General features: G+C 40.0%; 1 protein-coding gene across 5 annotated transcripts; it reads left to right on the top strand.

The window, feature by feature from the left end:
* The first annotated feature begins 2,429 nt into the window (after positions 1–2,429).
* On the top strand, positions 2,430–23,407 carry PRKAR1A (protein kinase cAMP-dependent type I regulatory subunit alpha). Of its 5 annotated transcripts, none has more exons than XM_030923813.1 (12): positions 2,647–2,787; positions 6,023–6,205; positions 11,977–12,024; positions 13,448–13,618; positions 14,415–14,506; positions 14,706–14,767; positions 15,632–15,678; positions 16,482–16,640; positions 18,547–18,607; positions 19,578–19,699; positions 20,591–20,672; positions 20,951–23,407. In XM_030923813.1, the coding sequence occupies exons 2-12, from the start codon at positions 6,029–6,031 to the stop codon at positions 21,121–21,123; spliced, it is 1,194 nt and encodes a 397-aa protein (XP_030779673.1). In that variant the 5' UTR covers positions 2,647–2,787; positions 6,023–6,028; the 3' UTR covers positions 21,124–23,407. The 5 variants fall into 5 exon arrangements, with proteins under 5 accessions (XP_010351416.1, XP_030779673.1, XP_010351415.1 ...); XM_030923812.1 differs by lacking the exon at positions 2,647–2,787 and adding an exon at positions 3,036–3,189; XM_010353114.2 differs by lacking the exon at positions 11,977–12,024 and having other exon boundaries at positions 2,430–2,787.
* Positions 23,408–24,183: the final 776 nt, after the last annotated feature.

Here is a 24,183-nt window from a genome sequence, read left to right on the forward strand (position 1 = left end):
GTGTTGCCCAGGCTGGTCTTGAACTCCTGGGCCCAAGCAAGCCTGCAGCCTGGGCCTCCTAAAGTGCTGGGATTACAGATGTTAGCCACCACTTGAAGAGGAAAATTTACTTATAATCCCACTACTCTAGAAACGTATTTTTAAACTGAGTTTCTCAAGGACACAGGCCAAAGGAAAGGCTGACAGACCTTTGAATCAAGGGCAGAAGGCCTCTGGAGAAGGGAAACCATACAGAAACTACAGTGGAACATCGTCATTTCTGAAAGGTAATTTATGAATACCAACAAGTTGGTATTCTCACAGCGGCACAGTGGTACTGAAAGAACATTTGCACCATTTGGAAAGCACTGAGGCTATTTAGTTTTTCGGAACAGCTGTCTCACTGAACTCTCCCTGGGCTCAACTGTCTACTGCTCATTTCCCTTTATGTCTCCTAAAGCCCCAGCATATGAGGATTTGGCACCTAGAACAAGGTTGAGTGTGACTGACACAGGAAACGGCCCGTGGCTGGACTGGCGCCTGCATGCAGCTGAATGGGGACACACAGCCAGGCCTCAGCAAGGAAGCAGCTGTCACTCAAAGCGCTCAGCTCAATGTCACCAGCTTGCTTGTTTCCTTATTCTTAGTGTCTTAACTGCACTTAGAAGGTAACACTAATGGTGGGATATAGTGTCACTCTGACTTAACCTTGTACTTTGGGTAGCTCTGCAGGAAGAGGGAGAAATGGGAAGTAAATTAACATTCATTTAATATATCCCACACTGTACTGAACACTATATATATGGAGAGAGAGAGAGAGAGAGAGAGAGAGAGAGAGAGAGAGAGAGAGAGAGAGAGAGAGATATCCTGCAATGGAGAGTGATTAAAGTCAGTGCCTGAGTTTAAGCCACGCTAGCTGTGTGGCCTTGCGCAAGTCACTTAACTTCTCCATGTCTCATGTTTTTTTCTGTAACAATAACAATATTACCTATGTTAAGAGTTATTATAAAGATAAAATTATTTAAGTGTAAAGCCCTTAGTTCAATGCTTGGAACACAGTAAGCGCTATATGTGTTTGCTGTTATTACCCTTATTAGTGAACTTTAACACAGTCCTGTTCATCCTTTTATGACCGAGGAACTGACACTCATGGAGATTAAGTCAATTACCGGACATGGCAGAGCCTGAAACCAAACTCAGATTTACCTGACTGCAATATTTTCTTCCCATAACATGACGGGGCCTGCTCAATGGTATCAAATTTCCTCTACTGCTTGCCAGCGTAGGGTTCAGTTTATCAACTCTTCTTTGTACTGTCAAGAGTGAAATCCTATACGACTGTGGCTCTGTCTTTAATCCCCAATTCCGATCATCCCTGGAGAAGGGCCAATGGTCAACATTTGGGGAGTCAGTGAAAGGAGTAACTTCAATCCTCCATTCCCCCTGTAGACCTGATTGCCCTTTTGATGTCGCCTATGTGTCCCTGACTATCAGAAGGCAGTGAGTAACATCACTAAATAAATCATCTGACAGACAGTACCCTTGGAGTCCTGGTGGATTTGGGGGAGCAGTCGGCCTCCGAGGGCAGCGCTGTCCAATAGGAATATAATGGGAGCCATCTGTGTAACTTTAAAAATTTTAATAGCTACATTAAGAATTAAAAAACAAAGGTTACATTAACTTTAATAATATTTTACTTAATATATCAAAATATTATCATTCCAATCTGGAATCAATATAAACATTATTGAGATACTTTTTTGTATTGTGTTGTTCATAATTTACTTTAAACATACCATACAGCCCTTGAAGTACACACCATGTTACTACAACAGCTCCTAGACACTTGCATGTGTATTTTGCTTTTTTGTATTGTGTTGAATTCATTATGAATTTTAAGCACACAGCCCTAGAAATATATACAATGCTACTAAAGCAGCCCCCAGCCAAACACTTGGATATGTGTCCTTGATGGGCCTTCTTTATTCAGTTAGCGACTTCATGTGTCTAAAACTGTACCCTGTCTCCCTTTTCTTCCTCCTGAGACTGATACTCTGATGGGAGAAAAAAAATGGCTGAAAGAGTAAAGTCGCTTTTCCTCCGAATTTCCCCCATTAGTGCAGCCTGTACGGACAGCTGCGATTTCTTGTTGGGTCACAGGGCGTTTGTGACAATCTGCACGCTCTGCATTTCTCCCCCTGTGAGGTCAGGAGTAATGGGCGAGGGGGCGCACTTCAGGTTCTAGAAGGACCCGGGCAAAGTCCTTTCCCGAGCCTGGTTTCCACAGGGACGGTGTGGCCTGCACAGACGACAGCACCCCCGGCGGGGGGAGAGGCCTTGTCGGCCCAGCGGGGACTCGGCAGGGCTCAGGTTTCCTGGACCGGATGACGGACCTGAGCCCGGGTCACGGACGGCGCTGGCCGGGCACAGGATGCGCAGCTCGGAGAGCGCATCCCGGGCATCCGCCCGCGCTTGGCGCCGCGGCGCAGCTGCTGCAGATCCGCGGGGGCAGCCACCTCCTCCGGGGGCTGGCAACCGCAGGACTCTCCCCGCCCCGGCCCGGAGCCCTCCCCTGCAGGGGCCGCGGGGCGGAGTCGCCCACCTGTCATCCGAGACGCCCCACGTGGGTGGGCCGGGGAGGGGGCGGAAAGGAGGGAGAAAAGGCAGAGGCGTCGAGGGAGGCAGGAGGGAAAGTGGGGTGGACAGAGGAGCGGAGGGACTAGAGGGAAGCTCACAGTAGCTGCGCGGAGAGGGAGCGAAGAGCAGAAGGAGAAACAGAGGCGACCCAAGACACCCAGAGAGGGACAGGTAAGGAGGGGCAGGTAAGCAGGAAGGAGGAGAAAACCGGGCTAGGGAGAGTGCGGAAAGGAGAAGTGGCGGGCGTGAGAAACTGCTGTGGATAAGCGACGAGTAAGATGGAAAGAATGGCGGAAGGCGAAACACTGCAGAGTGAGGGTCCTCCCAAGAGCAACGGGGGAGGAACTGGGGCTGTTGCGCCCTTAAGGTTGCTAAGGCGACGGCTCTGGCCAGAGCGAGGCGCATTGACGTCAGCAGCCGAACGCTGATTGGCTGCGGCCAGGCCGTTTCCGGTGGAGCTGTCGCCTAGCCGCTATCGCAGAGTGGAGCGGGGCTGGGAGCAAAGCGCTGAGGTAGCTCGGTACGCCGCCACCTCGCACCCGCAGCCTCGCGCCCGCCGCCGCCCGTCCCCAGGTGAGTGGGGTCAGTCGGGGGCTCAGGCTAGGTGAGCTTCGTCGCTTCGCCGCCCGTTTGGGGGAGCTGGACCGATCCAAGATGGCGTCACGGGGAGCGACCTGCGGGGGGACGGCCGCACCCCCCTGCCCCTCCCCGACCCGGCGGGCGCCTCCCCTCAGGCTTCACGCCCCCAGCTCCGAGTCTGCATCCCCAAGGCCATCTGGGCGTCCGCTTTGGTACGGGGCTTCCCAGCCGCCCAGCTCCCGCGCGCTGCCCCCACCCCACGGCGCCTGGAGCCCTGGGCCCTCCGCGGCCCTCCCCGGCCGCTTTCGCCCCCGCGCGCCGCGGCCTCCTCGCTCACCCTCCCCCATTTCCTGAAGGACAACGGCTCTATTTTGCTGGGGTCCGCCATCGTTTCGTCTGCCGGTCCTGGCTCTTATTGTAAGCCGGCAGTTTTTCTCTCCACTCTAACGACTGCTAGTCATTGCTGGCAGTAGCCTTTCCTCTCCATAGCGAGGTGATCTTTCCCCGAGCACGACGGTCTTAGTCGGGCTCCTGAATTTCCTTTTGTCCCGTTTCACCTCCCTCGCTTTCCCGATTTTTCCACCTAAGGCCTCCTCGCCACCACTGTGGCCTTCCGACTGGCGTAGTTTGAAGTCTCGGCTTCCCTTCTTCATTTTGTGGTCATGACCGTGGCCTACGTGAAGTGAAGGGCATTTTCCTGCCCTTCCTCTAGAAAATACACGGTACCTATTAACCCCTTCAGGGCAGAGCTTGTGGTGACGACCGTCTTACTCCTTGAGAGAGTCCCAAGAGATCCGTCTTTTCAGTAGAGCAAGGAAAGCAAACACTTCCTCAAGATGACCCCAGGGAAGCCGTAACTTGGCAGGTCTAAGGGGGTGCGGTCTGAATCAGGAACAGTTTCTCAAAAGTGTTTTTATTTCCTAGAATGTAATCCTTTCGAAGCAATTTTGTCACAACTGAATTTTCAGAAGAATGAATCTGGATGTTTTGTTTTGCATAGAGGCAATGCAGCGAGAGTTTTAAAGCAGTTAAATAATTGTGTGTGGGGAGGGAAGGCTAGGTTGTTGGGCTTTTACAAATAAGTACACATAGAGAATCCAGGTAACTCAATTAAAAATATTGAGACTGTGAAATCTGGTTATTCAGGGATTTACATGGTGACTGCATTAATCTTGGGACATTTCTGTTCGTATACTGGCTGTCTTTTTGGTTTTTGTAATACATTAGTTGTTTCAAACAAAAACAGTTTCACTCCTTAGGCCCAGTTCTCTCATCTCTATCAGCCAAAGACCTGATCTTAGAATGATTGATCAGTTGAATATTGTTGAAATATGACTGTGTTTTGAAGCATGAAAGATCTGATTTATGATTGTTCTTGGTGGTCTTCAAGTATTATTTGAAATGCAGACAATTGTACTGAAGTGGATTTTCAGTTCATAGAATTGCCTGACCTGGAGAAGTGGCATGTATAAATCTATCCCAATTTTTTTGTTGTTGCCTGTTTACTTCTAAAGTAGCAGCATGATTCTTTTTCCATGGCTTCTAATTTATGTGCTTGTCTTGGAGCCACAAACTTTCTAATAGTTTGTTAATTAGTCTACTTGTTATTGACCTTTATGGTGAAAGTTGTCAAAACAAAATGAGTGACAGTGTAGCACTTTAGAATAGCTCTTTACTCTGGTATTTCTTTCTATAAATTCTTTTAAATGTACAGTTTCATCTCAATAGTTTACAATGCATTATAATTGGAAAAGTCTGATTAGTATTTAATTCAGTTGCTGAGTGGAGGGAACCACACTCTTGTCTTCTACTCTTAAGTGCTTAGTAGTTAGGAGTTGGAAGAAAAACAGTATATGACCCTATTGTTAAGTTACTAAATTTTTAATTCCAGGGTAGGGTTAGCTGCACGTTATTATCTCTGTTTGCTTTACTTTACGTAAAGGTACCATAATTTGAATCCTCTAAAATCCATTAAATGCAATTTATCTGTTAAATGTAATCCATTAAATGCAATTTATCTATTGATTCTTCATGAAGTTTGAAACTTAAGTGTTTTAACATTCACCTGTCCAGATGAAGAAAATATTTTGACAATTTTCTGTCCAAATGTTTTACAGTTTACGTGGTAAGGATTCTTCCCTCCCCCAACTTAGGATTTTCCTTCTTTTACCAGTAGTGTATTATCATTTAGGGGTGGAATCTGGCAAACGATTCTGGAATAAAAGGTTGCTTTTAAAACCCACCTGAATTTTCTTGTGTGTTTTTAAAAATTTTGATTACGCTAGTAGTTGGCTAATCAGATCCTCACTCCAGTGGTTTGCTCTGTGACATTAGGACACTCCCATGGGATAGAAGTTCCGTATAGGGAATGTCAGATGTTCTTCATTGTGCTGACTTGCTTTCACTTAGAGTTGACTAGTGTGCCCTGGTAATTTTCTGTCCTGTTTACCGTTTACCTACTTCCCACATCATCATGATTTCTTTTGCCAAGGAGAACTGAATGAAATTCCCTTAAGGGCCTGACTTCAGCACCCGCCTTTGCGGAGGATAGTGGCTCATACTTCCTCCCAGGAGCTGAGGTTATGGACTCTCGCTGTTGCCTACAGAGCAGAGATCCTGCAGCAGGAACTAAATGAAACATTTACTTGGAATAATGCTATTTCTGTACATATTTTATTCCCTAGTCCCCACTTCCCTGTTTAAAAACAAAATCTACTCAGAAAAAAATCCCTATGAATCAGTTGCCTAATGAATTTAGCAAGTTAAATGCTAGGTTGGCATTTTGCTTTATAGTTTATACAAGCATATGTGTGTTTTTTTCTCGCAGAGAACCATGGAGTCTGGCAGTACTGCCGCCAGCGAGGAGGCACGCAGCCTTCGAGAATGTGAACTCTACGTCCAGAAGCATAACATTCAAGCACTGCTCAAAGATTCTATTGTGCAGTTGTGCACTGCTCGACCTGAGAGACCCATGGCATTCCTCAGGGAATACTTTGAGAGGTTGGAGAAGGTAAAAATAAATGTAGGGAGATGATGAGGTGATTGTGACAGTTGTTAAATTTAATAACTGGAATGTTACTAATTTGTATTTTTTGGAAGAAAAGAAATCTGACTAAATAAAAAGTCTATAAAACAATTTCAAATAAGAAATACAAGTAAGGCATTTGTAATAATTTAAAAATTCTTAATTAGTAGAATTTATCAGAAAATGAACCTGTATGCTAACTGTACTTGGCTAACAAAGGGTTTCCACACAATTCTTTGTGACTTTTTAAATTAGTGCATAAAACTATAACAGATAAAACTGATCAGAAGTAGTATAGCAGTTCTATGAATAAGAAATTCTGTAGTACTTGAAGGCAGTTAATGCTTCTCCCTTTTTGAACAAAGCAAGTAAGTATAATAAATCTTATCCCACTTTTAAAACTAGTGTAATGAAACATAAATCTAGTTTGTGATTGATATATCAGAAATTTTCAATTAGATTCAGTCTATTTTAGTGTAGAGTATATCTGATGAATTACTGTAGAGTAGAGATACTGAGATTGATGGTCCTCAAACATTTTACTCCATATTATTGTCAGGACTTGTTGCCCCTTGAAAAAAATTAATCCAGTTTTTCTTTTTTGTTCTTCCTCCTTGCATGTAGGTCATTGTGACCTACATATATGGCATATGTTTTTCTAAAGAAAGTGATAATTTTACATCAGGGATAATTGAAGCAAATGAATGCTTCAATTGAATGCTTCAATTCATCTCCCTCAAGAAATGATGAATGAAAAAGTCTAGATCACCAAATATTTTCAATAGTGTATGTGATTTGCTTCTGTAAATCAGTGAGATAAACTTACAGATTTTCTCTTGCATGTGGAAGTTAAGAGGTGGTTCATAATGATTATGAATCAATTGAGGGACATTTCTTTGGTGTATGATTATCTAATTGTATAATAGAAATAATTTGCGTTATTTTCCATTGGTTTTTATTCATCAGCATAGGTTATTAGTTTCTTATAATCAGTGTAAGTTATTAGTAAAAGAATATATACTAAGCTTTAAAAAGTATTTGGGTAGCTCAATGATCAGGTATTTTCTATTTTCTTTAAAAACTGATTGTTAAAATTTGTATTTAGTACCATGATCAGAATAATTAAAAAAAAAAAAAAAAAACCTAGTTACTGTGAATGTTGCTTTGCCGTCTTGAAATTATAGTGGATATTCTGGCTTTCTCTTATTTATGCAATTTCCAAATCGTGGAAGTATTATAGAGCCAGGCCATAGATGTACCTTGTTTTGAAGTCAAGTGCGTTCCTGGAGATCCGGTTTTGAAATGGGTCACTGTAAGGTGATCCCTCTTCTTTGGACATCAATAGAAACCATCAAATGAGGGGATTAACTTGGTGAGACATTAAGTGTGTATCTTTTTATAGGGAGTGTTGAATGTGTGATGCTAGTTTCAAAGCTTGTAGTTGCCACAGTACTGTTTAAGGACTAACAAAGGTGGAAAGCAGTGAATAATTATTAAAATGGTTTCTTTGCAGATGGGATTTTAGATTTAATGTGTTTCAGCTTCTTTACCTTTTAATAAGTAAAGTCACAGTTCAGCGTGGTTTTTACTATAATTCAAGGGTCTTTGTTCACATGTATACATTCTTTCCAGGGTTGAATGTAGATAACCTGGATCTTTAAGTAACTAGATTTTCAACTTTTTAGTGGGTCAGTGTTCTGTGTGTTAGGTGTTAATTTGTATGTTAGTCTATTAGTCCGTTCTCATGCTGCTAAAAAGACATACTGAGACTGGGTAATTCATAAAGGAAAGAGGTTTAATTGACTCACAATTCGGCATGGCTGGGGAGGCCTCAGGAAACTTACAATCATGGCAGAAGGGGAAGCAAACCCGTCCTCTTCACATGGCAGCAGCAAGGAGAAGTACAGAGCAAAATGGGAAAAGTCCCTTATAAAACCATCAGCTATTGTGAGGACTCAGTATAACGATAACAGCATGAGGGTAACCCCCCCCCCCGCCATGATTAAATTACCTCCCACCGAGTTCCTCTCAGGACCCATAGGGATTATGGGAACTACAAGAGAGATTTGGGTGTGGACACAGCCAAACAATATCATTCCACCCCTGGCCCCTCCCAAATCTCATGTTTTCACATTTTGAAACAAAGTCATGCCTTTCCAACAGTCCCTCAAATCTTCATTCATTCCAGCATTAACTCAAAAGTTCAAGCCCAAAGTCTCATCTGAGGTAAGGCAAGTCCCTTCCACCTATGAGCCTGTAAAATCAGAAGCAAGTTAGTTACTTCCTGGGGGCATTGGGTAGATACAACCTTTCCAAATGGGAGAACTTGGTCAAAACAAAGGGACTGTAGACCCCGTGCAAATCCAAAATCCAGTGAGGCAGTAATTAAATCCTAAAGTTCCAAAATGATCTCCTTTGACTCCATGTGTCACATTCAGGGCACACCGATGCAAGAGGTGGGCTCCTGTGGCCTTGGGCAGCTCCGCCTCTGTGGCTTTGCAGGGTATAGCCCCTCTCCTGGCTGCTTCCATGGGCAGGCGTTGAGTGTCCGCTGCTTTTCCAGGTGCATGGTGCAATCTGTTGGTGGATCTACCATTCTGGAGTCTGGAGGATGGTGGCCCTCTTCTCATAGCTCCACTAGGCGGTGCCCCAGTGGGGACTCGGTGTGGGGGCTCCAAACGATCCCACATTTCCCTTCTGCACTGCCCTAGCAGAGGTTCCCCAGGAGGGCCATGCCCCTGCAGCAAACTTCTGTCTGGGCATCCAGGCAATTCTGTACATCTTCTGAAATCTAGGGGGAGGATCCCAAGCCTCAGTTCTTGACTTCTGTGCACCCACAGGCCCAGCACCACGTGTGCAAGGCTTGGGGCTTGCACTCTCTGAAGTGATGACCAGAGCTCTACCTTGGCCTGTTTTAGCCAAGACTGGAGCTGAAGCAGCTGGAATGCAGGGTACCATGTCCTGAGGCTTCATAGTACAGGAGCCCCAGGGCATGGCCCAGGAAACCTTTTTCCCCCTCTAGGCCTCTGGGCCTATGATGGGAGGGGCTGTCCTGAAGGTCTGTGACATGCCCTGGAGACATTTTCCCCAATGTCTTGGTGATTAACATTTGGCTCCTTGTTATGTGAATTTCTGCAACAGGCTTGAATTTCTCCCCCAAAAATGGGGTTTTCTTTTCTATTGCTTTGTCAGGCTGCAAATTTTTCAAACTCTGCTTCCTCTTGAATGCTTTGCCGCTTAGAAATTTCTTCCACTAGATACCCTAGATCATCTCTCTCAAGTTCAAAGTTCTATAGATTTCTAGGGCAGGGCCAAAATGCTGCCAGTCTCTTTGCATAGCAAGAGTCACCTTTACTCCAGTTCTCAACAAGTTCCTCATCTCTAGCTGAGACCACCTCAGTCTGGACTTCATTGTCCATATCACTGTCAACATTTTGGTCAAAGCCGTACAACAAGTCTCTAGAAGTTCCAACCTTTCCCACATCTTCCTGTCTTCTGAGCCCTCCAAGTCTCTAGGAATTTCCAAACTTTCCCACATTTTCCTGTCTTCTTAGCCCTCCAGACTGTTCCACCCTCTTCCTATTACCCAGTTCCAAAGTTGCTTCTATATTTTTGGGTATCCTTGTAGCAGCACACCACCCTCTGTGGTACCAGTTTACTGTATTAGTCTGTTCTCATGCTGCTAATAAAGACATACCCAAGACTGGGTAATTTATAAAGGAAAGTGGTTTGACTCACAGTTCCGCATGGCTGCGTAGGCCTCAGGAAACTACAATCATGGCAGAAGGGGAAGCAAACATTCTTCTTCACGTGGCAGCAGCAAGGAGAAGGGTCAAGCAAAAGGGGGAAAAGCCCCTCAAAAGCATCAGATCTCATGAGAGCTCACTATCACAAGAACAGCAGGGAGGTAACCACCCCTGTGATTAAAATACCTCCCACTGGGTCCCTCCCACAACACGTGGGGATTATGGGAACTACAAGATGAGATTTGGGTGGGGACACAGCCAAACCATATCAGTCTGAAAATACAGTCATATACTCATCACCTTCTTCCTCACTACTGGGGGTTTGTGTTTCTGTTTCCTTCAACTATTCCGTAAGAAATGTACCAAAAATTCTGACAGTTGGTCTTTTGAAAGCTTCTGCATTTTAATTCAGTCATCTGGAATTTGAGTCTTCTTTTACTCTTGTATTTATTAGAACCTTAAATAAGAGGAACTAAAATAACTGTGACCTTGTGTCTGGTGTGTCAGGTACTGTGTGAAGCACTTTATATACATACATACTTGTTATTTCAAATGTGTGAGGTAGGTGATTATCAGCATTTTACAGACATAGCAGTAAAACAGAGAAATTAAGTAATGTGGCTGTGGTCATAGACTGTAGTCTGCTTTTGTTGGAGCAACATACAACCCCCAAATTTCAGTGGTTACTACAACAGACCAGTTATGTGCAGTTCTTCTGGTATCAGCCTGTCTTGTGTTCTGGCACCACATATCTTGTTCTGGGGCTGAGCAGAAGGAGCAGCCCTATATAGGGCATGCTGTTCTCAAAGCAGAGGGAGGGCAGAAGCTCAAGGTGGACAGAGCCAAACCACACAGGCAAGCATGGTATGGCATGTCTACTTACATTCCATGGCCAGAGCAAGTCCTGTAGCCAAGCCTTAAGTCAGTGGGGTGAGAAGTATACTTTACCCACAGGGAAGAGTGACAGAAGCAGGGAGGGAACAAATAATCGTGAAAACATAGTAAGTTAGTAGTGGGGACAGAATTTGAACCTAAGAGTCAAGAAGATAGTGCAGAATTTAATGCAAAACCGAATGCAGAATTTGAACCTCAGAGTTAAGAACATAGTTAACCACTGAGTAGACTGGGAGGTTTTTTCTAATTTTTAATTTTGTATTGATATATAACATTTGTATGTTTTTATGGAGTACATGTGATATTTTACATGCATAAAATGTGTAATGATCAAGTCAAGGTATTTAGGTTATTCATCACCTCACTTAAAGAGCTGAGGAGGAAGGAGACTGACAGCAGGATGACAACAGCAAGAGAAAAGATATAAAAATATATCATAGTATATACTAGAAAACTCATGATCTGAGTAATGGCTCTGAGTTGTCAGATTAGGTTATGTTCAGATTGCTGTTTTTAAAAGACTCACTAGACTCCATGAGACAATGCTGAAATCAAAATACTTTTGTTACTTCACAATTAATCTAAAAATTCAGTGAAGTAGAATATAGTCCCAAATGAAATGATGTTTGTGAATTTTTCCTGAAATTTTTGTGAAATGTCACTGACAAATTTGGGGGGACGAATTTGTGTTTTCATTTATACTCTTAAACTATGTGTGTGTGTGTGTGTGTGTGTTTAGTAGTAGTATTTTGAGATGGAGTCTTGCTCTGTCACCTAGGCTGAACTGTAGTGGTGCAGTCTTGGCTCACTGCAACGTCTGCCTCCTGGGTTCAAGAGATTCTCCTGCCTCAGCCTTCTGAGTAGCTGGGACTACAGGTGCCTGCCACTATGCCCAGCTAACTTTTGTATTTTTAGTAGAGATGGGGTTTCGCCATAATGGCCAGTCTGGTCTTGAACTCCTGACCTTGTGATCTGCCTGCCTTGGCCTCCCAAAGTGCTGAGATTATAGGCGTGAGCCACCATGCGCGGCCTATTTTTTGAGACAGGATCTCACTCTATTGCCCAGGCCTGAGTACAGTGGTGGGATCATGGCTCACTGCAGTCTCTACTTTCCAGGCTCAGGTGATCCTCCTGCCTCAGCATGCCAAGTGGCTGGGACTACAGGTACGTGCCACCACACCCAACTAATTTTTATGTTTTTTTGTAGAGATGAGGTTTTATAATGTTGCCCAGGCGGGTCTCAAACTCGTGGACTCAAGTGATCTGCCCCCTTTGGCCTCCCAAAGTGTTGGGATTATAGGCCTGAAACACTGTACCCAGTCATGTACTCTTAAACTTTAAACTTGGAGGTGACTTGAGTTTTATAGCCCTGTGTTAATATGAAATGAGAAACCCTTACTGGTTATTGGAAGAAGCAGAATTAACATGAAATAAGTTTTCTAAAAACCGTATTTTAAAAAGTAGTTTACATATTCACATGTTTCAAAGTTGTGCAAGTACAAAAGGACATAATAATGAAAGGTCTCCCTCCCATGCCATTGCTTTTCTTGAATGCTGCCAACTGTTCTGGAGATTAATATATGGACACTTACAGACACATTTATATATAAAAGAGAAGTAATGGGTCAAATGAATGAGAAAGTAGAAGGTAACACATTTTTATTTTTTCCCTTTTACTTCAGTCATAACAACTAATTCTTTAGATCTGAGAGGAATTTGTTTTTAAGGCTCTAGATATGAAAAAAGAATGCTTAATAGTTTATCTTAAGTTTTATTTGAATTGGTCCAATAAGTAGTTTTTAAAACCTAGTAAACTCTTTTTGTCTTTTAACTTCAAGTTTAAACCTTGATTACAAAGAATGATCCTAGCTCTGCTGGGAGAAGTGTTACTGATAATGATCTTATTTAAATTCATGATTACCATCACATCATTTCATTATTTGTTTTTATCTGGGATCAAACTAGAATGTGAATTCCACAGGCTCGGGACCCTCTCCTATTTGTTTTTGTATTCCTGTTGCCTAGCATAGGTCTTGGCATGGCAGATCCAGAAAATGGCTTATTGAGTTGATGAAGTAACTCGGTAATCTAGACATTCTTGGATCACTATGTTGGGCTTGAATTGTTTTTCCTGATAACATTTCGTTTGGCAGGAGGGTCTCTTGCTATCTGCAGTAGCATCCAAAAAAACCCAATTTTCAGGATTTTGTCTTGCAGTGTGTTACTGTTGTGTGCATCACAGATCATTGTTGTCAAGACATTAATGAATATCTGATTTGTTACTCACATGTGAGTGCTAATGGCTTGTACCAGTGGCTTTTGCCCATTAATAAAGGATAGCATCTATTATCATCTGAGGTACATTCTCTTGAGAGTGTTTCTTTTCAAGTGCTACTATTGTTTTTCCCTTTTGGAATCGGTCTTTTCTTCTTAACTTACATTGTTAATGGAAGAAGAGATTGGAAGTGACTATCTTCCATATCTTGCAGTAGTCTATTGACTATTGCAATAGACTATCATTGGAACGCGAGAATGCCAGCTTTACATGCTGAAGGATCTCATTTTGCAAACTTGTAATTTCTTTCAGGAGGAGGCAAAACAGATTCAGAATCTGCAGAAAGCAGGCACTCGTACAGACTCAAGGGAGGATGAGATCTCTCCTCCTCCACCCAACCCAGTGGTTAAAGGTCGGAGGCGACGAGGTGCTATCAGCGCTGAGGTCTACACAGAGGAAGATGCCACATCATATGTTAGAAAGGTAGTTTTGATATTTGAATATCAGGGAGATGCTTTTGGGACCCATTTGGTGGTCATCTAGTCTCCTTTGATGAGTGAATTGTGAAATACAAAACGGGGTGGAACTTCATCCATCCTGTACAGTTCTTGGGTACTGGAAAACAGGTTTCTGTAATAGCATGCTGTCAGAGGAAATAACTAATAGTGATTATAAACCAGTGAATAATTGCGTTTTGGGGTTTGTTATTTCCTTGCTGTTGTTGTTTTGCAGTAGAAGGAGGTGGGCTTTTTTTCTTGAATTATGATGTCCGTTTTTTGCTATCCTGTTAAATGTTGTGACTTTTAACCTTTTATTCTACGAGCCTCATTTGTCCTATATTCTCCTCTTCCTCAGAGCCAGGCTGCTATTTTAGTTATGCTGTTAACCTTAAATGGGAACAGAATTGTCGCACTTGAGGCTTGTGAAACTAACAGATCACAGACTTTAAAATGACTAATTATTATAAAATGCTTAGTTTTGCCTCAGAATAATGACCTTGGTCAAGGTGTTTTGGTTTGTTTCTTTAGTTGTTCACTGGGAACCAGGTACCAGACTTTATATTTAGGCCTGGCTGTAGGCAAGGGGATTAATTAGTCAATATTTGTTGAGTAGTTTATGGATCAAAGATAGTACAAGTGTGTTGTAGTGAAAATATTTAACTCGAAGCAGTCTTGTTTAAATACCATAATGTGGCTTGACATTTAATTGAAATGCAGGTTGCAAACATGAAATGTTTTTGGTTTATGGAATTGTCATTTGACCTTCAATTCTTTTCTAGGTTATACCAAAAGATTACAAGACGATGGCTGCTTTAGCCAAAGCCATTGAGAAGAATGTGCTGTTTTCACATCTTGATGATAATGAGAGAAGGTAGGAACAGGCTCTTTCTTAACACTAGTTTTCAAGTAAGGGTGTGATCCCAAATTATTTTCAACACTTGTTGCAAGTTTTAGAACTCTTAATGATTGTTCACCAGATGACAATCAGGGGTCTTTAATTCTAAGCTTAATGTTTGAAACTCATGGAAGAGACATGTGAAATGTAACACGAGGCCTTCTCTCTCTTGCAGTGATATTTTTGATGCCATGTTTTCGGTCTCCTTTATCGCAGGAGAGACTGTGATTCAGCAAGGTAAGGGCTTCTGGAGCATGCAGTATTGTTATGGGAGAGGAGGCGAGACTGGAGGATTTTTTTGGTTTTGTTTTATTGAAGTTTGTTTTCCTCTTTGATCCTACCACTGTTTTTTTTTTTTTTTTTTTTTTTTTCTGTTATGCTATTGGATTTTTCTGTTTCTTTTAAATTAAAGTTTTCTGAGATGGACAGAACACTTTTGTTGGGAACTAATATTTTCGATACAGTTTTGTTTATAATTTAAAGGAAATGCCTATATTGTCTTATCTTGAATGTCATATAAAATTTCAGAATCATATATATCTCTCATATCCTTTATATTGATTATTAATCACTTTTAAAGTAAGAAATAAATGAAACACCTACATTCTTCATTGTATAGCTCTGTCTCTTAAGAAGGTTCTAGGACTTACATAGATTTCTTACTTTGCCTACATAGATTAACATGGATCTAACTTTTTGACTATCTTCCTCTTTTTATTTTCTTATTTATTCGTGACATTTTATGAATTGTTATATATTTCCATTTTGTGGCAACCTGATGATTTGCTATTAACTATTTGAGTTGTTTCTAATGTCCTTGTTATAGATACCATAGTAGTTAATAACTTTGTACACATATGTAGCTTTTAACAGTTTTTTTCAGAGATGGTATTCACCATGGGATGACTAAAAAAATTTTTGATTAATTCTGTGACTTTTAAAATATATTGCTTGATTTTTTTTCCCTGAAAGATTGTGTTACTTTGTAACACAGTCTTCTCTCACAGTACCACTATAAAATAAGTTTATTATTTTGTATTAATTTTGATAGTTCGTTTCTTTCGTTTGGAATATGCTTCTAACATTTTTACCCTCTTTTAGGTGATGAAGGGGATAACTTCTATGTGATTGATCAAGGAGAGACGGATGTAAGATTTACTCATATAAAAAATATGTTGATCTTAAAAGCCAATGTATTAATTGCTTCTGAGCAATAAGAATAGTGATTTTGAAAGATCATTACATCCCTTGTATGTCAGATTTTATTAATGCCTTTTGCCAGATATTTTCATGACACAGAGAAACTTTTTAAAGGTAATTTTCTGTTCACAACTTTAGCTGGAGTGGTGGTTAAGAAGTGTGTATAGCCGAGTGCAGTGACCCGTGCCTATAATCCCAGCACTTTGGGAGATGGAGGCAAGAGGATTGCTTGAGCCCAGGAGTTCAAGACCAGCCTGGGCAACAAAGTGAAACCTCTTGTCTTTAAGAAAAAAAAAAAAAAAAAAAAACCACAAACGATTCTAGACCCAGGCATTAGCTAGCAAACTTAATACAGCTTTCTTATTCACAGATGAAATGGGGACAATAATAGCATTGATGTTTTAGGATTATTAGAAAATTCAGTGACTTAATGCAAGTAAAATGATTAGCATAGTGCTCAGCATGGTTCTCTAAGTATCCATGACTGGTATTAGTGCTTAGCCAACCTTTTTCCCTTACATCCTTACAGAGTGCTTTTTTCTTATCAGATAATTAAATCAGGTAAATTTTAGACACTCAATTTAACTCATCAGAAATCAGCCAATCTTCTCTGTTGTATACTGCAAACATAATATATTCTATTTTTTAAAACAAAGTTTAGGATTGTGACCTTTTTAAAAGGTTGAGGGTTTCTAACACTTATGTGTTTGTATCTAGAAAAAAAACTTTTTTGATGTCACTTGCACTTTAGGTCTATGTCAACAATGAATGGGCAACCAGTGTTGGGGAAGGAGGGAGCTTTGGAGAACTTGCTTTGATTTATGGAACACCTAGAGCAGCCACTGTCAAAGCAAAGACAAATGTGAAATTGTGGGGCATCGACCGAGACAGCTATAGAAGAATCCTCATGGTAAGAGACCATGCTGTTTGAGAGTGTGATTTAGAATTCTCATCTATGTAACTAATGTTTGAATATTACCAAATTAAAAAGAGAATCTTTCTTTCTTTTAATGAGCAAATCTTTCTTTCTTTTAATGAGCAAATACTTTGCATTAAGCCCAGCTTAGCATTGTTCATTATGCCATTTTAGGCAGTGATATTTTAGAACAAAACCTTGGGAAACAAGATCTGGTATATTTGTGCTGGTCATCTCATGTTGGGAAATCTATCCATTTACTGGTAGGCACATCTTAATTTACCTGATTATACCCATTACAGTATGATAGGTGCTGCTTTTAAGTGCTTAAAGTTATTTGGGGCCATTCAGAAATAATCAGCTTCCCTAACCTGTGAAAGTGGATTATCAGTAATGCGTATGTATGACACGTCCCCTCTAGTTAAAGGAATAAACAGAATACTAAAACCGCTAGAACGTTCTGGTGATACAGTCAGATTTTTTGAGAACCTTGTGATAAATTTATAGGATAGCTTTGGATGTTTAAGTCCCAGTCAGTGCATTGGTCATTTTCAGTGGTTTTCTTAAATTTGTGCAGTGTCCCTCTGACCATTTGAAAATGTGCAGTCTCATGTACTTTGAACTTTTTCTGCATTTGGGATATATGGATAGATGAGATTAGATTGTCTTGTCCTTTGTAGCAACATAGATAGAGCCGGAGGCCATTTTTCTAAGCAAAATAACACAGGAACAGAAAACCAAACTGCATGTTCTCACTTATAATTGGGCACTAAACAATGAGAACACATGGATACTAGAAGGGGAACAACAAACACTGGGGCCTACTTGAGGGTGGAGGGTGGGAAGAGGGAGAGGATCAGGAAAAATAACTTTTGTGTACTTTGCTTATTACCTGGGCCACAAAATTACATGAACACCACACCCCTGTGACACCCAGTTTACCTATATAACCTGCACATGTACCCCTGAACCTTAAAAAAACACAAACGCTTATGGCAAAGATAAGTCTAAATTTTAGAAAGATTGGTTTTGAAGTGATATGACAGTCTACCGGGGAAGAAATTGACCATACAGTCGGTTCTGCATTTCCTCTACAGGAATACTGTTAGTGAAAGGAAACGTAGAATGTTTACAGCTTTATCTCATTGCCAAAGAAGGAAGAGTTAGGACCTGGAACTATTGGTTTGAAATAAAATATTTTACTTTCTCATAGTGGGCCTGAAAGGAAATTAGGGCCTCACGGTGCATTGGCTTTGTGGACGGGAATTAGGAACTGTAGATATGGGGTGAAATATCTATGTAGCTGATTAGGGGAGGGTATGGTCCTTTTTTATGGAATAAAGACATGTCAGTTGTATAGGTGAGAAGCCAGAACTAATGGAGGAATCCGCATTTAAATATCAGCATTGAACAGGAAGAACACTAGGATTATTGGGATGTAAATGAAGACCTAGATCACTTTTGTGAGAAAATATTTTCAGAGATAAATTGGGTTGGCAGTGGCGCAAAATCACTTTGAGAGTAAACGTGGAAATTGGGCCTGGTATAAAGTGTGTGGAAAAATATCTTGAGTGACAGGCTCAGGTATAAACCGGTATTTCGACTGTATTTGGAAGTTGGGAAATGCTTTGTGAAATATGTCAACATACTGGTTACAAATGCTAGGAATTGGGCATTAATATTGGCAGAAAATAAAAATCACAAGAAATGTTGTTCATTACCTGTAAAATAAAAACGAATTAGTTAAAATTAAACTTTCTTCATTAAAAAAAGTAGCAGCAACAAGCTTTGACTTTCTGGTTTTAAAATTTACTTGAAACTTAATATTTATTATTCCATAGCATTATGTGGTGATAATTACACGTCTTGGGGATATCACTTTTGTTATTTTTATTTTTAGGGAAGCACACTGAGAAAGCGGAAGATGTATGAGGAATTCCTCAGTAAAGTCTCTATTCTAGGTGAGTTGTGAAGTGTGTTGACTTTGCTAGTATATGAGATACCCCTGAATTAGAATTGGTTGGACTTGGGAAAAGCCTTCTGAAAGTATAATTGCTTCTCATTCCCCCTGAAAAGACGGAAGGGCTGAAAGTCCTTCTGACTGTGGACATTCACAGTTACTCCCTCTGTGACTTCTGTCTCTCTTGTTCCATCATTGAGTTGATTGGTTCAGAAAAGTGAGTACTTCCAAGAATACATTTCCTCTGTGGAAAGATTAGGTATCATTTGCTGGCATCCTCTGCAAACATGCCAAAAGTTTGTTGAAATTTCGAGTAAAGCAGATTAATTGAAGATATTCTTTTGTGCATTTTGTTATGTGGACTTGGAGATGTTAGAACCTGTTCTTCACGAAGGGGGAATGGGGATTTTTATAAGGTAACAGGCTTCGGCCATTGTTTATTGCAGTGAATTTTTCGCCCCTTATTTGTCTTTTCTTTGAATTGGTTACATTTGCTTTGTGTTTTGGATTGTAGTTTGGCTTTTGGGAATAGAAGTTATTTTCTAGTTCTTGTTTCATAAAGTAAACCAAAGATTTAAGTAGATTAAATTATTTCTACGAAACTTTGGAATGATATGGGTGGGGATACTATGACTTTTGAGTATTGTAGTTGTAGGTTTGATATGCATTGATGGCAATCTTCAGGAATACTTAAGGATTACATTTTCTTATTCCCTTGCCATTGGGTACAGTTGGTATAAATTAACCTAGCCACTGGGCTACTGAAGGTAAGGATCTAAGGGCTATCTGCAGGCAGTATGAGAATCCTGCTCAGACTAGAGGTAATTGAAGACAGGTACTGTGTTTAATCTGAGACGCTACTAGAATGTTGAATGGGCATGGCTATTTGGTTGAATCTCTTTATACTTTCTTTTTACCTTTATAACAGCATCAAGTAATACGGAGCAATTATGTTGATTCTTGTCTTTCAGAGTCTCTGGACAAGTGGGAACGTCTTACGGTAGCTGATGCATTGGAACCAGTGCAGTTTGAAGATGGGCAGAAGATTGTGGTGCAGGGAGAACCAGGGGATGAGTTCTTCATTATTTTAGAGGTAAAGAACTCAGAATTTGATACTTTAAAAAGTTGTACACTCTAAGAGGGAAAGAGTGGGCTAATTCTGAACTATAGCTTTAGTTTTTAAGAATATCTGACAATTGTATTTTAAAATTACCTCTTACTTTGAAATGCTGCTGTTTGGTTTTCTGCCAGGTCACTACATTTTTAAATGAGTTTGAGTCAGAATTCTTGAAGGGCCATAGACATGAATAGCCAAATTCTAAAAACCATTTAACATAACAAACTGATGATTCTGCACTATCCTTGTTAAAATGCAAGTGTTTGGGCTATCTGGCAAATAAGGATGAAAGGTAATTATTTAAATTTGAAAAATCACTGTGTTTGTATATCTCCACATTCCATGGGAATGTATAGCAGATACTCTTGCTTGTCAAGCAGATCCAAAGGGCAGATTTTTATGAATGTGGCTCCATAGTTGCTAATTGATTTTATTTAAATCAGGAGTCAGGAGACTGTAAAGGGCCAGGTGGTAAGTAAGTGAAGCTTTGTGGACCATAAGGTTTCATTCGCAAAGACTCACCTCTTGTCATAGTGCAAAAGCAGCCACAAATAATGTGCCAATGAATGTGTGTGGTATTCCAGTAAAGTTTTATTTGCGAAAGAGATGGTGAGCTTGGATTTAGCTCTTCATCTACAGTTTGCTAACCCAGGTCTGCACCCTTTAAGCACCTTAGCTTGGTAAGAAGAACCCCGCTAGCAGGAGATGCTGGTAAAAATAGAAATTGAAGATCATGTGGTGACTAATTTTAAAGTCATTTTTTATCATATGCACATATTTGCAAGGTAGCTAAAATTGCATAGGATGTTTAAGATGCCACCCTGGGTTTGAGAGTGTTTGTTGAGTTTTTTGGTGATTTTATTATAGGGGTCAGCTGCTGTGCTACAACGTCGGTCAGAAAATGAAGAGTTTGTTGAAGTGGGAAGATTGGGGCCTTCTGATTATTTTGGTATGTATGAATTCCCTCACAATAAATACATGGTTTCTTTAAGTCACCGCTCAGTGAGATATTGTAGTCTTCCGTAATTTTGTCTTCTGAATTTTATTTTCTAATTGCAGTCTTTTTTTGGCTCAGAGAGACGGTGTGAGATTTTGATCTTTACTCATTTAATGAAATTACTGATTGTCTCATATCTATTGTCTTCTTTCTCAGAAGTGCACTGCTTTAAGGAAATGTTTTTCATAGAAGTTAGCCTGTTCTTGCCCTTCTTCTTTTCCTTTCTCCAGGTGAAATTGCACTACTGATGAATCGTCCTCGTGCTGCCACAGTCGTTGCTCGTGGCCCCTTGAAGTGCGTTAAGCTGGACCGACCTAGATTTGAACGTGTTCTTGGCCCATGCTCAGACATCCTCAAACGAAACATCCAGCAGTACAACAGTTTTGTGTCACTGTCTGTCTGAAATCTGCCTCCTGTGCCTCCCTTTTCTCCTCTCCCCAATCCATGCTTCACTCATGCAGACTGCTTTATTTTCCCTACTTGCAGCGCCAAGTGGCCACTGGCATCGCAGCTTCCTGTCTGTTTATATATTGAAAGTTGCTTTTATTGCACCATTTTCAATTTGGAGCATTAACTGAATGCTCATACACAGTTAAATAAATAGAAAGAGTTCTATGGAGACTTTGCTGTTACTGCTTCTCTTTGTGCAGTGTTAGTATTCACCCTGGGCAGTGAGTGCCATGCTTTTTGGTGAGGGCAGATCCCAGCACCTATTGAATTACCGTAGAGTAATGATGTAACAGTGCAAGATTTTTTTTTTAAGTGACATAATTTTCCAGTTCTAAGCACATTTAGACTGTGGCCATATATGCGGTATTTGTTCGTAGAATAAATGGTTTCTCATCCAGCTCTAAAGATTAGGGAAAATGGATATAGAAAATCTTAGTATAGTAGAAAGACATCTGCCTGTGATTAAACTAGTTTAAGGGTGGAAAAATGCCCATTTTTGCTAATTATCAATGGGATATGATTGGTTCAATTTTTTTTTTTCCAGAATTTTTGTTTGCCAAGCTAATCTGCCTGGTTTTATTTATATCTTGTTATTAATGTTTCTTCTCCAATTCTGAAATACTTTTAAGTGTGGCTATCTATACCTGCCTTTTAAGTTTGAAACTAACTCATAGACTACAAATATTGGTTAGTATTTAACTACATCTGCCTCGGCTCACAAATTCCGATTAGACCTTTATCCAGCTAGTGCCAAATAATTGATCAGATGCTGAATTGAGAATAAGAATTTGAGGTCTGCTAATTTAGAGCTTTTGGTTAAAGTATGTCCTTCAGCTGACTCCAGTATAATCTCCTCTGCTTATTAAACTGATTCCAGGAGATTGGATTTGCTATGACTAGATACAGATGGAGCAAATGTCCTAACCGAGAAAAGAAGTAATGCTGCTAAAGGGAGAAATGGCAGGCAGACAAAGTTCAGTGTTGGGAATTTTCCCCGTGAGATTCACTGGGGCATGAGATTTTGGAAGAAGTTTTTTACTTTGGTTTAGTCTTTTTTTCCTTTTTATTTCAGAATTTCTGGTGGGTTGATGGTAGGGTATAATGTGTCTGTGTTGTTTCAAATTGGTCTAAAAGGCTATCCTGCTGAAAGTTCTGCTTTCCTATCTAGCATTTATTTCTCTGGCAAACTTTTCTTTCTTTCCTTTCGTTTTTAAAGTAAACTTGTGTATTGAGTCTTAACTGTATTTCAGTATTTTCCAGCCTTACGTGTTACATTATTCCAATGATACCCAGCAGTTTATTTTTATTATTTTTTTAAACAAACTTTCACAGTTCTGTAATGTAGGCACTTTTATTTTCGTTGTGATTTATATATAAGGTAATGTAGGGTTATATTTGGGAGTGACTGCAAGCATTTTTCCATCTGTGTGCAACTAACTGACTCTGATTATTGATCCCCTCTCCTGCCCTTTCCTAGGTAATTTAAATTGGTCATGGTAGATTTTTTTCATACATTTGAAAAACTTCTAGGTTGTTACCAAGTATGAAGTATAAATCTGGGGAAGAGGCTTTATGTACATTTTAGGGTGGGTAAGAAAGCCACCTTGTTACAAATTTTTTAATTTCCAAAATAATCTATATTAAATGAGGGTTTTCTGATCTGTACTTTGTGTTTAGCTACCTTTTTATATTTAAAAAATTAAAAATGAAAATTATGTTCTTACAAGCTTAAAGCTTGATTTGATCTTTGTTTAAATGCCAAAATGTACTTCAGTGAGTTACTTAGAATGCCATAAAATTGCAGTTTCATGTATGTATATAATCATGCTCATGTATATTTAGATACATATAATGCTTTCTAAGTGAGTTTTACTCTTAAATCATTTGGCTTGCTGTTTACTCCCTTCTGTAGTTTTTGAAAAGATAAGTCTACATTAAACAATGATCACATCTAAAGCTTTATCTTTGTGTAATCTAAGTATATGTGAGAAATCAGAATTGGCATAATTTGTCTTAGTTGATATTCAAGTCTTTTAAAAGTCATTATTTCTGGGCTTGGTAAGTGAATTTATGAGATTTACTGCTCTAGAAAGTATAGATGGCCAAAGGACCGTTTTGTATTGCTTCCTGATTACCAGTCTGATTATACCATGTGTGCTAATATACTTTTTTTGTTATAGATTGTCTTAATGGTAGGTCAAGTAATAAAAAGAGATGAAATAATTTAAATTCTTAAATGGGTCAGTTTTTCGTCCCTTTCTCCTTTCCGTCTTTCTCTCTCTGTCCTTCCCTTAAAGTCTACTCTGATGGGCAAAAATGAAAAGGGAAAGTGAATTATGGGATCAGTGTTTTGAAAGAGCAATGTTTATTTTCAGTGCTTTTCAGTTTGTCAAAGAGTGGATCTCAAAATATTGCTTAAAGGGTAATTGAGATGTAGCAGATTTATTTACTTAGTCATGGAAGGAAAAAATTCAGTCAGAAGCTAAAGATTTCCTTTTGATTGAAGATAGATTGGTTCTGTGGCCTTGGAACTTTCCCAGACTTAATGGAGAAACATCATCTCTGGATTAGCCTACTCTTTGGTTTAAATTTAATACATACATTAATGCTACTTGGGATACTTTTATATTTTGCATAAAAAACCTTATTTCTGATGCTGTTTCCTTAGGTTTCTGAGGAGTGAGATGATTGAGTTGTATTCATTAGTAGTGTGTTGGTATGTTTTCACATCCAGCGAAGCTGGAGATATGTTGTATGTTAGAAGAGCGTTCTTTAATTTGTGCTGCTTTGAACATGTGCATCTTTTCTAGATTCAGTAATCCCTTCCCCCCCATCCTCTGGATTTTGAAACCTTTAGAGTCACAATAGAATATAAATAAAGAAAATTTCTCTGGGTTGACAGTAGTCATGGTTATAGTTGAAGTCTCTCTAAGCAGTAGTCCAAGTAGACTCTTTTTTTTGTTTATTTTTTAATGATTTAAATATTGACATTTAAAAATTGAAGTAGCATGTC

The sequence above is a fragment of the Rhinopithecus roxellana genome, chromosome 19, assembly GCF_007565055.1.
Source record: "Rhinopithecus roxellana isolate Shanxi Qingling chromosome 19, ASM756505v1, whole genome shotgun sequence".
Taxonomy (NCBI): Eukaryota; Metazoa; Chordata; class Mammalia; order Primates; family Cercopithecidae; genus Rhinopithecus; species Rhinopithecus roxellana.